Below are 14,466 nucleotides of genomic sequence, written 5' to 3'. Positions count from 1 at the left end.
TGTTGACAAAAACAATATAAAAATGTTGCACACTCAACATACTCTAGCATAGCCATCAAGGGCAGTTTAACAAGTGCAAAAGCAGTTGAATATTCTTGATGGCTACATGTTCATAAACACAGGGAGGGAGACCTTTTGACGCAAATTACACGCCTATAACATCTAATAACATTATAACTGCGCTCTTTACAAATGAAAGAAAAAGAAAAACCATAACTGGAGGTTACATCCACTCAACAGTAAGACCTTGAAACAAAGATGAGCAAAGGCCTCATGGGCACATAATTAAACTTAGACCTCATGGGTGGATCGGGAATTATCTGAGGAAGAATGAGCAGCAGATCCAAGACCTGGATTCTGTGATGTAAACAAGTTCGGATATGAGAAATACGGGTCATCATCCATTGAAGGCAATCTCTGGGGCTGGTGGTGACGAGCAAGCTCATTTTCAAAACCATGATCATTGGGAAGAGAGGAATCAAAATCAACTTTGAGCGTGTCAAAACTTGATGTCTCTGATCTCTGGGAGTCTTCATCATCTAGCTGGGGCTCAGGGGAATTTACAACAACATCATTGGAATTGCCAAACAAGCTTTGATGATCATAATGTGGATTTTCATTGGCTCCCGACTGGTCAGGAATATCGTTATCAAACCGCTCCTCAGAGCTATTCTCAAGGAATTGGTCACTACTTTTCTTGGTGAGCTCATTAATTCTGACCTGTGCAAGACTAGCTGCTGAGCGAGCTGCGGCTGCTGCACGTTCTGCACTTTCTGCAGCAGCCTGAGCTGCAGCCAAGACATCCTGAAAATCCACGTTGGCCTCACTTTTTGCTCTTGAGAGTGTGGCTGGTGGGTTACTTTGTGTTGCAGAAAATGATGCAGAAGATAGGGATGGGGGAGAGATAAATGATGTGGCTGGTGGGTTACTTTGTGTTGCAGAAAATGATGCAGAAGATAGGGATGGAGCAGAGATAAATGGCACAAATTGTTTATCTTCCACAACACCAGCTGGAACACTAGGTTGTTCATTTTTGTTCGCCACTGATCTTTCTTGCATCACTTCCTCAGGTTCTAAATGCGGCTCCTGTGACGAATTTTCAATAACTCCAGAATGCTTTGGTGATTCATGACCAATAATAGGATGCTGAGCAGCTTGAAAAGATGGGACCACTGCTGGCGCTGAAGCAACACTTGCACTTGGCTGTAATGATACCTTAGGAACTTCAGGAAGATCTAATGCATCAAAGCCGGAATCAGATTCTGGCTGTTCTTTGTATGATTGTTCAGTGGTAGAATACAATGCCTCATCATGTTTTTCTTTAGGAAGGGGCAATTTAGACCCACTTACAAACTGTGTTGAGCCGTTCTGAAAAGAAAATAAAACATGTGAGGGAGGAAGAGAGATAACAAAGGATTTGAAAATAGATAAGAGTAAGAGGCAGGCAAGTATTTCACAGACCAATAAATCTTCATGAGTTTTGAAAAACTCAGTTTCAGAGGCTGCTGGATCCCAATCTAACTCATGCTCTTCAGCTATTTCTTTCAGAAGCTTTAGTTTCTTCTCGGGTGAAGGGGCACGAACTGAAAGCAGTTCTATTAACTGCAGTACAATTCAGAGGAAGATGTCATAAACGGATACAGGAGTAAATAAAAGTTATCCTCACAATTAAGTCAAACCAAAAGATAGGGTGCATGAAACCTGGCGATTAACACCACAATCTGGCATAAGCTCTGATGCAGCTGATACAAATTCCTTTCCATATTTGGTTGCAAATAGCATTTGAACCTGCAGCAACTCTGGTAGATCGGCACATCTTGGTGCTGCAAAGCAAACACTTGATATTGCTTCCTTCAAATCTAGAGGACATTCCCTGAAAAATGTTGAATATTCAATTACTGAAGATAGGTTGAGTAATAACTGTGAGTATGCTCTCGTTTGAATAGAAAAAAAAAAAAAAAACTAGAAAGGTTCTAATGAGTATTAGAATTTTTGTTTGAGGTTTACAAGAAATTAATTGTTGAATCTAACAAATCAAGCAGCACACATATATACGCAATAGCATTCATGAGATTAGCAGAAACAAATGGTGGGAATATTGGGAAGCATAAACAATTGACGGCATGAACTACTGAAGAGCCCCAGGAAATTCAAAAAGATAACCAATGACCATTTATGGAGAGGTTATAAGAAATTTGAATGCTGACTTAACCAATGAAGTAGCTGATATCATGGAATTATGCCAAATGGAGGGAATATTGGGAATCACAGACAAATCAACAGCATGAACTGCAGGAAATCTCCATTAAAACCAAATATAACTCATTGGGCTCATCAAATGCTTCTTCAAAAACCAAAACACAAAGTAAAATCTATAAAGCTTCCCACAACCAATGGCTTGGTGACCAGATGGATTTGATACCCACAAGGTCATAACCACCAAACTACATCAATTCAGGTGGTGAAGCAACATGTTCAGTCCCAACATTATCTGCGGAGCCCACTAGACCACTGCTAAGCTGCCATCAGCAATGAATAAGCTCAGCTTCTTGTAAGTCCTAGCACATGACGACCTTAAATCTATCCGGTGAAAATTGATCCAATGTAATAAACTCCTCCTTGAAAGTCAGTTCTAACATTTAAGCTGGACTAATGATTAAAAAGCCAATACATGTAGCTCCATGTCACAAGTTTCAAAGGTAAAGTAGCAGCACGAAAGTCTAAAAAAGTACAATGATGTAGTACATATTGAACACATTTTCACAAAAAAACCATGGGCATAACATCTACCAACTACTGTTTCCTTATGTACATATCCATGTTTATACAGAAAGTATTTTTTGTGTTCCTCTTTACTCCCTGTTTCTTCTGTTTTTTGCTTTTCTTTTTGTCTATGTGTGCATTTGTGCAAGGAAGGGGGTTATGGTGATCAAGTATACTGGTCAACTAAAGTATGGAAATTTTGATTGATGATATCAATAAAAGTACTTGCTACAATGGACTATTTATATGACACTTTGAATCTTTTCAAACAGATTCAAGTGTTTTTGGTTTGATGTTAAAAAATTTAAACAAACACATATTTTTTACTTAAGGGGAAATTGGGTGGCTCCTAGAGGGACAGGATGTGGAGTGCAGTTCCTATTCGTCTGAAGTGGATCATTTGGCAAAAACAGAATAGTCAGACCTTCAATAGTGTTGAGCACACATTGACTAGTATTAACTCTTTGTTTTATGATCCTTGTATGATGGGATAACAACTTTAGGTAGTATCCAATGCTCAGCCAAAATACCAAGTAAACAAAAAGCAAAAATCATAATACAAGACAAGTGGAGCAATTTGTTTGATTAAAATTTAAAACCTTTGTGATTCAATAATTGGAAGGCGGACGGAAATAAGCTCAGAGAACAGCTCAATGATCTCCTGAGCAGCCATCATGTTCTCTTCTCTCACAATATGCTCGACCTGGAAGTGAAATTTCAACAAATCATTACCACCAAGAATTTGATTTTTCCACTTTCAATTTAAAGGCAAGGGGTTCACATACTTCGCATATAAAAATTTGTAGCAAAAAGAAAGCTGATAAAGAACATCTACACGCAGTTATTACCCGAATGCGAGCTGTGGCTTCTTGACCCGTCTCAAGAAGCTTGGCAATGTCTCGGCGCATCTGCTTTATCTGAATCTCTCTCCTGTTCCTCAGCAACTTTATCCTCGGAATCGTCAATTTCAGTAGGGTTTTACTGTTGTATGCATACATATATCAAAGATACACAAGGAATTAAATTTCAACCAAACCCAAAAAGCTCAACTGCTATATATATCACAAGGAATTACCTTTCAATATTGCAAACCCAAAAAGCTTACGAACCAATAAAAAAAATCCCAATTTTTCTCTTCTTATTTAATTAACAGTACGCAGATTATTCAAACAATTCACGATCCCTCCTTTTAGTAGCCGAGAAACTAACACAGAAAGGAAACTCTAACTATCGTATGCCCAATAGTTGTACACGACACAAACGTAAAAGAGTTTGCATCTGAGTGTTATATTTCAAAAGAGATCAGAAATCAATTGATATAAAGCAGATAAAATTGAGAGAGAGACCATTTGGCAGCTTTGAAGCCCTTGTTGAAGAAGGAGTCGAGCATCGACATGACTCAGTTAGATCACAATCAGACCCTGATTCCAAATCGCGCAAAAAAAATTGAATCTTTGGAAATTGAGGAAGAGAGGCAACCGGATAATTCTAATACAAGAAGAGGGAGTGGAGCTTGTTGCTACGGACCAGACGCGGTGTCTGTTTCCTTAGGAGGGAAGGTAACCAAAAAAAGAAAAACAAATGGCAGGTGTGGACGCGCGGAGCTCCGCTGGCTTTCTCAATTGTGGGACAATTTTTTTCGGGATCCTTCTGGGGAACCTGCGTCTACATGGGTCATGGGGTATTCATACAAATAATGACGTTACATTTTAACTTGCTTGAGTGCCAAAGCTCAACCTTTTACCACATCTATAGGATTTTTAAGGATATCCCATCAATTTTACTGTAATTTGGATAATAAATGTAAGGTAATTTTTATGGTTCAATCAAGTCTTAGACTGTCTCTATTTGTTCAAACAAGTAAGCTTCGCTGATTTTCTAATATATAACATACCGTTAGATTATTAGCAATGTGAGGTGAATAACTTTAATTTAATCTGATTTTGATATATTAAATCTCACTTTACTTGACATATAAAGACAAGAAAATGTACATCATTTACTTGAGTATTATTCTATTGATATTGATGTGTCGTGGAGTTGAAATCTCTATGGTTGAGTAAGTTTGTCCTTCTCATAGAGATTGACCGACCACAAGAAGTTTGGGAATTTTTTTAATTAATCCATGACATATCAAATTATAAATGCTTTCTCAATCTAGAACGGTGGTGTGACATAATTTCCAGAAAAAAAAAAAAAAAAAAATTTGATTGGTTTTGATCCGGTCCACTAATCCATCTTCTAAAAAGAAAAAGGAGAGATCATTTTGGGCCGAGGCAGACAGTAGGCTTGGGCCACAATTGAGGGGGCTTTAAACCCCCCGAAAAACCCCTTTTTCTCGTCTGTATCATTTAGCTCTGTGAAGACTTCACTAAGCAGAGAAGGAAAAGGGCAAGGGGCAATGAAGAGCCCAACCGCACACCAGCACGACGAAGAGGACGATGACGGCGAGGTCTTTCTCGATGAGGCCGATATCATCCACGAACTCCCTATTGACGAAGAAGGTCCTTACTCCCCCCCCCCCCTCTCTCTCTCTCTCTCTCTCGCTTTACTTGTGAATATGTATTCAATGTGTGTGTGTGTTTTTTTGTGGACGCAGATCTTCCTGATGCAGAAGAAGACGAAGCCGGCTCTGATGCCGATGTTTTCGGTAAGCCACTCAGCTCCCAATTCATGTGTGTTTTTTGTTTGTTCGTATATATATATATATATATATATATTTTTTTTTTCGATTCATTTTCAGTACAAGACAATTTATTCCAAAAGCTTAAGCTGATAGAAAAGGGTTGAATTTAATCATTTAGTTAATATTCTAACAAATTTGACGTGGAATAAACTGTTTTGGTTGGTTTCAGAGGAGCCCGATGATGATTCCATGCACGTGTTCACTGGTCATACCGGTAAGGGTTTTCAATTTTTCTGTTTAAATTGGTTAGAGTATAGTGAGAAGTGACATAGCTGGAAGTTACTATCCAAATTTGATTTTTCTTTTTAATACGTTAAGTTTATTAGCTCTTCGAAAGGAGTAGAACTCCAATTGAACAAGTGGAAAAGAAAATATTTTTTTGATGAGCTTTGGAATTATGTTCACACCCTTTTCTTTTTGTGCTAGGGTGATAATAAAAGAGTGAAGATTTTTCTACCCCGTATTATGTTTGAGGGCTTTACCTAGTACAAAAGTAACTTTTTTTGTATCCTGAAACTTTAGGCTATTACTTTATTCTCTAATTCTTAGTTTGTGTAAGTTATGTATGAATGTGGATTATCTGATTATATTTATTCATTTGTTGGGTTGGGAACAATATGGCTTTGAATTTCATAGATTGACGTCTGAAGAAAAATGTATTCCATGCGTTATACTGAGAAATTTATGTTTATGTATACATCCTCCTTTATTTGTATGATTTTCTTTTTTTCACAGGTGAGCTTTACACGGTTGCCTGCAGCCCAACGGATGCTAGGTTAGTGGCAACTGGGGGTGGAGATGACAAAGGGTTTCTTTGGAGGATTGGTCAAGGAGATTGGGCTTTTGAGCTCCAAGGTATGTGAGTGGCGCAGTAGTTACATAGTTTCTCTCTTCACTGTTTACGGTGACAGAGCCAGAATTTTCCTCCAATGGGAGCAAGTAACAATTTTTTCATGATACAACTTATTCATTTGTTAAAAAAATTAACTTGATAAAACTTTTTTTTGAAAGAAATGATAACCACTTGAGGTTTCTATCAAATTGCAGGAGTTAAAATCGCTGCCACACCTCTAATTTCATGGTTTTTAATTAAGAAAAATTGAAAGTATAACTTTAAATAATAGTTGATCTAATGCAAACTAAAAAGGATGAGCAATTCATTCCACATACAACCTATCTCTTTTTTTTGCAAAAGCAATCAATTTTTGGATAAAATGAGTCAAATTTAAAAGAATACATTTGGGGGTTTTCCTCTGTATTCAATGATGCTTCTAAATGTTAAAGAATAGTAGAAGAGAAGAAATATTGGATGTTTAAGATGATTTGGAAGTAATGGTTTAATATTATGGAATACCTATGAGCATTTCAATATCTTAAATTGACTATCTAGTTTTCTTTTGAAGATTCGAAATTGGCCCCTACTTTTTAATTGCTTTTAATAAGCTTTAGCACATTTTCAATATTTCATATGATACACTCCTCTTTAGTGGGGCAACTTTGAAAACCTAGCAGAAGTTTTAAATATAAGGAACCCCACCAACCCCACCTGTTTTTTAAATTTCAGTGGTGTTTATAAGTTTTTAAATACTTATTGTTTATAAGTATTTCCTCTCATGGTTTTCAAGTGAACCAAATTCTTCTTCTGTCTGTGGTCACTAAAGTGGTAAAACATGCATAGGCTGGGTCCTGTGGCCATTCATCACCTATTTTTCAACTAAACCTCTTATAAATTTTTCTGTAGGTCATGGGGATTCTGTCTGTAATTTAGCCTTTAGCACTGATGGACAGTTGCTAGCATCTGGATGCTTGGGTGGACTTATTCAAATCTGGGACATACAGTCCGGAAATCTCAAATGTTCACTTGACGGTCCTGGAATGGGGATTGAGGTAAATTTGTTATGTACCTTTAAACATATTATAGTTGTGCTCTCATTTATTGAAAATTGACTATGAGTTTCCCTCTCAGTGGATCAGGTGGCATCCAAGAGGACATTTGGTCTTAGCTGGTTCAGAGGATTCCACTGTTTGGATGTGGAATGCTGACAAAGGTGCCTGTATCAACACATTTTCAGGACATGGCGGTAGTGTCACATGTGGCGATTTTACCCCTGATGGTATCTATCTACTCTTCTTCTCGGTTATTTTTTTGATTAAAGAACCTTCATTATTATCATTATTATTTATTTCTTCTTTTTAAAAAATAAAAACTAAAAAATCTGCCTTTTTCTTGTTGCTTAAGGTAAACTAGTCTGTACCGGTTCTGATGATGCAACTTTGAGGATATGGGATCCAAAAAGTGGTAAAAACATTCATGTGGTTGGAGGTACGTATTTAAAATCTTCTGGTTTGTTTTTCCATTGGAAAGTAACACAGTTAAAGTTTCAACCTTAAGAAAAGAAAGTATAAGAGGAACTGTCAAACGCTGAAACCAATGATAATGGATAAATTCCTTGATGATCTTCAAACTTGCTTGGTAGAAACTGGAAATATTAGCACAAAGTTTCTGAAGCAACTTCAGGAAGAATGTAAAGAAGCTTGTCCGTCTGCTGTACCTTATGATGTTGGACAGATTTAGTGGATCTATCTACTTGTGCTTTGGTGCATTTAGGTTAATGGTTTGGAAATATAAGTATGTATCGGGTTTATGGTTTGAATATGATTTGGAAAAGACTGGGTTTAAATTGGTGAAAAGGGGCTAAAATAAAGAACAAAGGTTGCAAGAATTCTGGGCAGTAGTAAAAACAGGCATGTTATGTTCTTTCTTTGGTATTAATTGTTGGCTAAAGGCCGTGGAATATATGTTGGATTATAGGGTTTTGATAGGGTCAAGAAGAAGGCCTGTTTTGGGGTTGCAAAAGAGGTGAGAAGAAGCTGAGATTGAATTTGTCCAGAGGCTGTGAACAGTCCCTATGAAAGAAAAAGAAGAATAAAAAGCACTCTTGGCATACAGAACTTCCACTAAGCAAAACGCTCAATTTTTCTATTAATCAACTCTGATTCATTTTTTTTTTTGATAAGTAATGATGATATATAAAAAGAGCGCAGAGGGGGGCAACCCATGTACACGGGAAGTATAAGCCGAGAGCGCCTAGGAGGGGGAGAAATGAAAAGCAAATCAGAGAAACTAATCACTAAAGGAGCTAGCCAAGCGGCCGTCCAAGAGTAAAGAGTAAAGAAGAAGAAATGAGTCAATTCCTCTATGGTCCTAGTGGAATTTTTAAAACATCTAGCATTTCTTTCATTCCAAATACACCACATAAGACACAGAGGGATCATCTTCCACACAATCGCGCTTCGAGAACATCTTCCCGACCACCAGCTACCAAACAAGGCCCTCACCCTGCAAGGCATGACCCAATGCAATCCAAATCGCTGAAAAATCATATGCCAAAGAGCACTTGCGAGCTCACAATGGAGAAGAAGGTGATCGACTGACTCTCCGGTCTTCTTGCACATACAACACCACTCCACAACCACTATGTTCCTCTTACGCAGCGTATCATGAGTCAAAATTTTGCCTAAGGCCGCAATCCATCCGAAAAAAGCCACCCACAGAGGCGCCTTAGTACGCCAGATGCTCTTCCAAGGAAACTCCTCTTGATTAGAAATGGACAAGGCCTTATAGAACAACTTAACCTCGAACTTGCCCTTCTTGGACGAAGACCAGCAAATACGGTCTACACTGCCTAGGGAGACCTTGCAAGAATACAATCGATCAAAAAAAGGAGAAATCAAATCCATCTCCCAATCTTGGACCGACCGTACGAAAATGACATTCCACTCAACAACCCCAGTCCTCTCAATAAAATTATCCTTCACCCAAGCTTCTTTGTGTCTGGCGATACTGTATAAGGACGGGAAGGCTTGCTTCAAAGAGTTGTCCCTACACCAAATATCATGCCAGAATCAACTCTGATTCATTTTAATACAAGGGCACGTTTGTATAGACTCTAGATGTAGTTTCTCATAGTGAACAAACTCCTTATTGGATTGAACCAAAGCCCACACATAAAAGCCCATAGACCATATAAGACTCACCTGTTAATAAAATAAACTCCTTGCCCATAACCATGGCCTATAAGAGTGATGTTACAAGAATTACAAAAAACAGGAACTGACAAGCTGGAATATTCTCTCTGAATTGGGATAGTTTCATTTTTAAAGAATATTGGAATGAAAATGGCTAGTACTTGTTTTTGAGCTTTTGTTTGACATTCTTGGAACTTTTGTCTTCTCAGGTCATCCCTATCATACTGAGGGACTTACATGCATGGCAATAAGCCCTGATTCTACATGTGCCCTTACCGGTTCTAAGGATGGTTCTCTACGCATTGTGAATATAACAACTGGGAGGGTAAGTACATTCGCTGCATTTACTATCATAATCTTTTATTTTTGTGTAAATCTTTTTTTTTTTTTTTTTGGATTAATAAAAGAGGGCTTAAGGGGGTATGTCTAGCGCGAGTCAAACCTAGGTTCTACACGGGTTCATTTGAGACCATCTTGCCTTACTGTGTGAGTATGATAAGTTTGGGATGGTGCCTCAAGCCTCACTAAATTGATTGCAAGCTTTGAACCTTCTAAATTCATGGCGAGGCATAATTATATACACAAACATGGGAGCAAATTACCTAACTATGTGTCTCAAAGTAGCAATCAGAAGTTGCTTCATCATTTAAGAAAATTCCTGTTAGGTAATGTTCAGGCATGCTGGGGATTTTGTTTTTTTCTTCTAAAAATTTACCATGTTCTAATAGGAATTGAGAAAGGCTACATTTACCAAAATTTCTCCTCAAAAGTTGATTCCCAAGTGATATGTCACATTTCTCAAAATAATAGATCTCATGGGATGGTGACACATTATTTGTGAACTAACTTTTTGGGAGAAAATTCGTTAAGTGTAGCAATTTCCATAGGGAATTATATGTTCTAATTGAATAAATAATCAATAGTACAAAGGTGTTTGGAATTCTTACCATCAATCAACAGAAATGGTCCATGTTACTGGATGGTCATGGATGTTTCTTTAGGCGTCTGCCACTGTGAATCCTTAGCCTTGTGAAATGCTGTCTACATGTGTCTCTGGAGCCCCTGGCTTCCATTCTCAAGTCAGATTTGATTGAGGGTTAAGGACTGCTTGTGTTATTTTTCAGTGCTAGAGCAACTATAACTTCAATGTTGCCACTGGTGCTGAGAGCTGCCCTGGGTTCTATAGGATTCACCTTCTTTTTGGCTATGCTCTATAGTATTCAACTCCTTTTTGACTGTCTTCATGGAGCCAAATAAGCTTGCATGGGATGTGCCTTTGTGCCCATGTATCATGGTGAACTTGGAGGCTGGCTTGTCACGGCTCCTAGGTGTTGTAGCATGTTTAAAATGGGATTTTGTTTTGTAGTAGTCTTACATTTGCTTGTTTCTCTTTTCTTCAGTTCAGCTAGGTTGATTGTGCCTCCTAATCACATTGAGATTTAGTGTCCATTTTGATCGTATTTTAGTTGATAATTGATTTTTTTTATAGTTTATTTTAGTTGATAATTGGTACATTATGTCAGCATATATGTCTATATTTTCTTGTTTAATGTCATCAAAGTATGTAGTAGATGTGGTTATATCTAATCTAAATGCAGCCCTTTAATAGATTTGCATGTTGCTACCGACAGGTTGTTAGTAAACTGGATTCTCATTCAGATTCAATTGAATGTGTTGGTTTTGCACCAAGCCAAGGACCAAGGTAATCTAATCTCTCTTCATCGGTAAGGAGGCTCTATTAACTGCCCAGAAAAGAGAAAAAAAAGAAAGAAAAAGCGGTTCTATTAATTGTAAATGCATATTTGCACTAAGAGAGATTTTAAGATTTGGTGCACATTTGAAATGAAAGACATAGGACAGGATGTTTGACACCAAAACTGAAGCATCATCTTTAGTTTCAGCACTGAAACTTGAAGAAAAGGAGGGTATGTAGTAAAGATTTTGGGAAGAAGGTTTGGGCGCTACAATAACTGGCAACAATTAGGACTTTTATTATTTTTAGGGGCCGGAACTGTGCAGGGTAAAAATGAAGAGAAAGAATAAAATAGAAGAAACCTAGGCATCAAACCTATACTTAGGCATTACTGCCAAGAAAGGATGCTTATGCATCCATAATATGGCTTGACATAACACCAATAAATCATCAAGCAGTCAATTTTTTTTCTTTCATTCATTTATTTGCTTGAGAAAATATTGTATCATAAGTTAAATAGGGTCCTATCAACCAAACTTGGGTTGGACCAAGTTGGCCCAAGTCGAACATACTGGGGCCAAAAATTGAACCTAAAAGACCCACACAACTGATCGAACCTGACACATAAGACCACAAAGCAAACTAAGTTGCTGCTGTATAAAACATAAGATGACCTAAATACCCTTAACAGTATAAACACAACTTTATGGCTGCAAACCTACCAGCTATAACCATAATCTAAATGTGCTAAGACTCCAGACTAATATTACCGTGTAAGCTCCCAAGTGGCGTGCATCTTCGTTTTGATACCCCATTGCATTCTGAATCGGACTTCATCTGAGAAACAAATCGGTAGATAAGGGTAGGCAGGATAAAACAGCAACATGAAGCTCTCTCCCTGATAATATAAACAAGTATTATTTGGTTGGAAAAGGAGGGAAAATAAAGTACTTAGACATAAAATTAATTATGATAGATATTAGTGGATGTCTACATGCATATCATGCTTTGATTTGACTTGGAAATGCATTTTTGGAAGGCATAGAAACAGTTTTAATTGGAAAGCAGCCCTTTGCCTTATGTGGACAATATGGAGAGTGGAGAACAATCACAAGTTTGATGCCTTTGAGTTGTCTATCAAATTGAGAGGCCTCCTGGGTGTTCCTGTAGGAGACATTTGTTCATCAATTCAATGCACCCAATCCCTTGAGTTGTGTCTGTCTGCTTGATGTCAGTATGTGAATTGCATAAGTGGCATTTCACTCACTGGACCTTCCATTGTTTTAGTTCTAAGTAAACTATAAGAATTGAATAGCTCAAGTATTGATTGTTCTGATTGGGTTGAAGAATGCCTGAGATATCCAAGACAGCTGTGACCAAATAAGAAGTAAAAGATTGTGCAACTATGAAGAGATAAAATTCATAAGATCTCGTAATTTTTTTTTTTGCAGTTTCTCCTCCCAAAATGAACATAAGATCTTTTACAATTTTCATATTGGTTGGAGAAATCTGTAATTGATATGGCTTTCTGTTGATGTGTCTATTGGTAACACGTTTATGACTCAATATTGTGCATTCCAGCTCCAATTGGGCTGCAACAGGAGGCATGGACCGTAAGCTTATTGTCTGGGATCTGCAGCACTCGATGCCTCGTAGCACATGCGAGCATGAGGTTTGTCTGAATTTTATGTTTGCATAAAATTAGTGCTCTATATATCTTAATTAATTTCCAGTCATCTGCGTTTGGTGGACTAAGCTCTGTAATTAAGATTTCTATAACTAATCTAACAGAGGGATTTCTTTTGACAGGATGGAGTGACATGCTTGACATGGCTTGGTGCATCTAATTACCTTGCAACAGGTTGTGTTGATGGGAAAGTACGAGTATGGGATGGTCGCTCCGGTGATTGTATAAGGACCTTCGGTGGCCATGTCGGTGTGATTCAGTCTCTATCTGTATCGGCTAACTGCGATTTCCTTGTTTCAGTTTCAATTGATGAAACTGCCAGAGTTTTTGAGATTTCAGAGTTTCTGTAAACATATAAGCCTTTCTATCCTTAAAGTATTTGAGGTCCTCCTGTAGCCAAGCTTTTAATTTACAAGGAAACAAATTGATCATTAACAATACATGCTTTGTGACCAAATTCGTCACATGCTACTATATATAGACTCTTAGAAGTGATGTACTTTGTAAAGTTTCTTCATTTATCTTCGGTTCCTATTTATGTTGCTGTTATCAAATGCAGAGTTAGAGCCCTCTGTCTGTTTAAACACTTGAGCGATACACAAAAGTTGGTCAGAGAATAATTAGAAAATGAACCTCAACACACGGTCTGATGAACATTTCAAGTGATAAAGAAGAAAACAAGAGAAGAGGAGAAAAGGGAAGAAGAGAAAAGAATAGCAAGAAATCTACATTATTTTCTTTGATTTAGTAATATAAATAAAGTGACGATGAAAAAAAAAAAAAAAAAAAACTTAAGTTTGGCTACGTACAGTTTCTTACTTACACCTATTTCTCTCTAAAAATTTAACTTATTTTGGAGATCTGGTCGGCCTAGGGAAAGTGTTGATGAGATAGTTTCTGGTGCATTTCCTTTCTTTTCTTCCTAGACCATCACACAAAAATTTCTAGCTCAATCTTCAAGGCCAAAAGATTGCTAATTGTTTAGCCTTGTTATAAATTTTAGCCTATTGATGGACCCTCCAAAAAGTGCCGGAGAGGAGAGGAGAGAAGTTCTATCTCCTCCCTCCCGTCCTCTTCCTTTTTTTTTTCTCCCTCTATGTTTTTGTTTTGGAAGTTGAATCTACTGCCCATCTGACTCCACTTTCACCCATATGTCACTCCACCACCTTCTCTTACCTTTGCACCACCCATCATACGTGTACCCTACATACTGTTGGCTATGTTTGGCAAACCATTCTTCCTCTTTCTTCTAAAAAAAAGTCAACCTCATTTCTTCACATTACACAAACAACTTTTTTTAACTTTTCTTTCCCAAAAAATTCAAAACTCATTTCATCTTTATATCACATCAATCAATTTCATTTTTCTTTTTCTTCTCAAAACTCTTTATTAAACACACCAGCATACTTTTTTCTTTTCACTTTTGGCCGATTCTCAACTCTCATGTATATTCTTTCCCTCTACTTTCTCATTTGCCTTTTCTCATAGCCGATGCCCTTTTTTCGTCTACAGAGACGGCCAAATCTATATTTGATGTCCCCTAAGCATCATTAACAAAGTTCCTCCATTGCTAAACATCACAATGGAGTTTCTCTTCAATAGCTTCGG

At 37.5% G+C, this 14,466-nt stretch overlaps 2 protein-coding genes across 2 annotated transcripts; one reads left to right on the top strand and one right to left on the bottom strand.

Annotated features, from left to right (window-relative positions):
• Positions 1–15: 15 nt before the first annotated feature.
• Positions 16–4,435, bottom strand: LOC132184455 (uncharacterized). Its single transcript, XM_059598097.2, has 6 exons — positions 4,110–4,435; positions 3,612–3,744; positions 3,363–3,466; positions 1,702–1,873; positions 1,462–1,602; positions 16–1,368 (listed from the first exon to the last, which is right to left on the bottom strand). Exons 1-6 carry the CDS (start codon positions 4,157–4,159, stop codon positions 292–294), a joined length of 1,677 nt encoding a protein of 558 aa, XP_059454080.2. The 5' UTR covers positions 4,160–4,435; the 3' UTR covers positions 16–291.
• A 670-nt stretch (positions 4,436–5,105) lies between these two features.
• Positions 5,106–13,412, top strand: LOC132184712 (transducin family protein / WD-40 repeat family protein). Its single transcript, XM_059598440.2, has 11 exons — positions 5,106–5,267; positions 5,363–5,413; positions 5,619–5,663; positions 6,185–6,304; positions 7,191–7,336; positions 7,416–7,563; positions 7,689–7,772; positions 9,688–9,803; positions 11,110–11,180; positions 12,753–12,843; positions 12,981–13,412. Exons 1-11 carry the CDS (start codon positions 5,165–5,167, stop codon positions 13,206–13,208), a joined length of 1,203 nt encoding a protein of 400 aa, XP_059454423.1. The 5' UTR covers positions 5,106–5,164; the 3' UTR covers positions 13,209–13,412.
• The last annotated feature ends 1,054 nt before the right edge of the window (positions 13,413–14,466 follow it).

This window comes from Corylus avellana, chromosome 7, assembly GCF_965113065.1.
Source record: "Corylus avellana chromosome 7, dhCorAvel1.hap1.2, whole genome shotgun sequence".
Lineage (NCBI taxonomy): Eukaryota > Viridiplantae > Streptophyta > Magnoliopsida > Fagales > Betulaceae > Corylus > Corylus avellana.
This window is presented reverse-complemented; position numbering and strand designations above follow the sequence as displayed.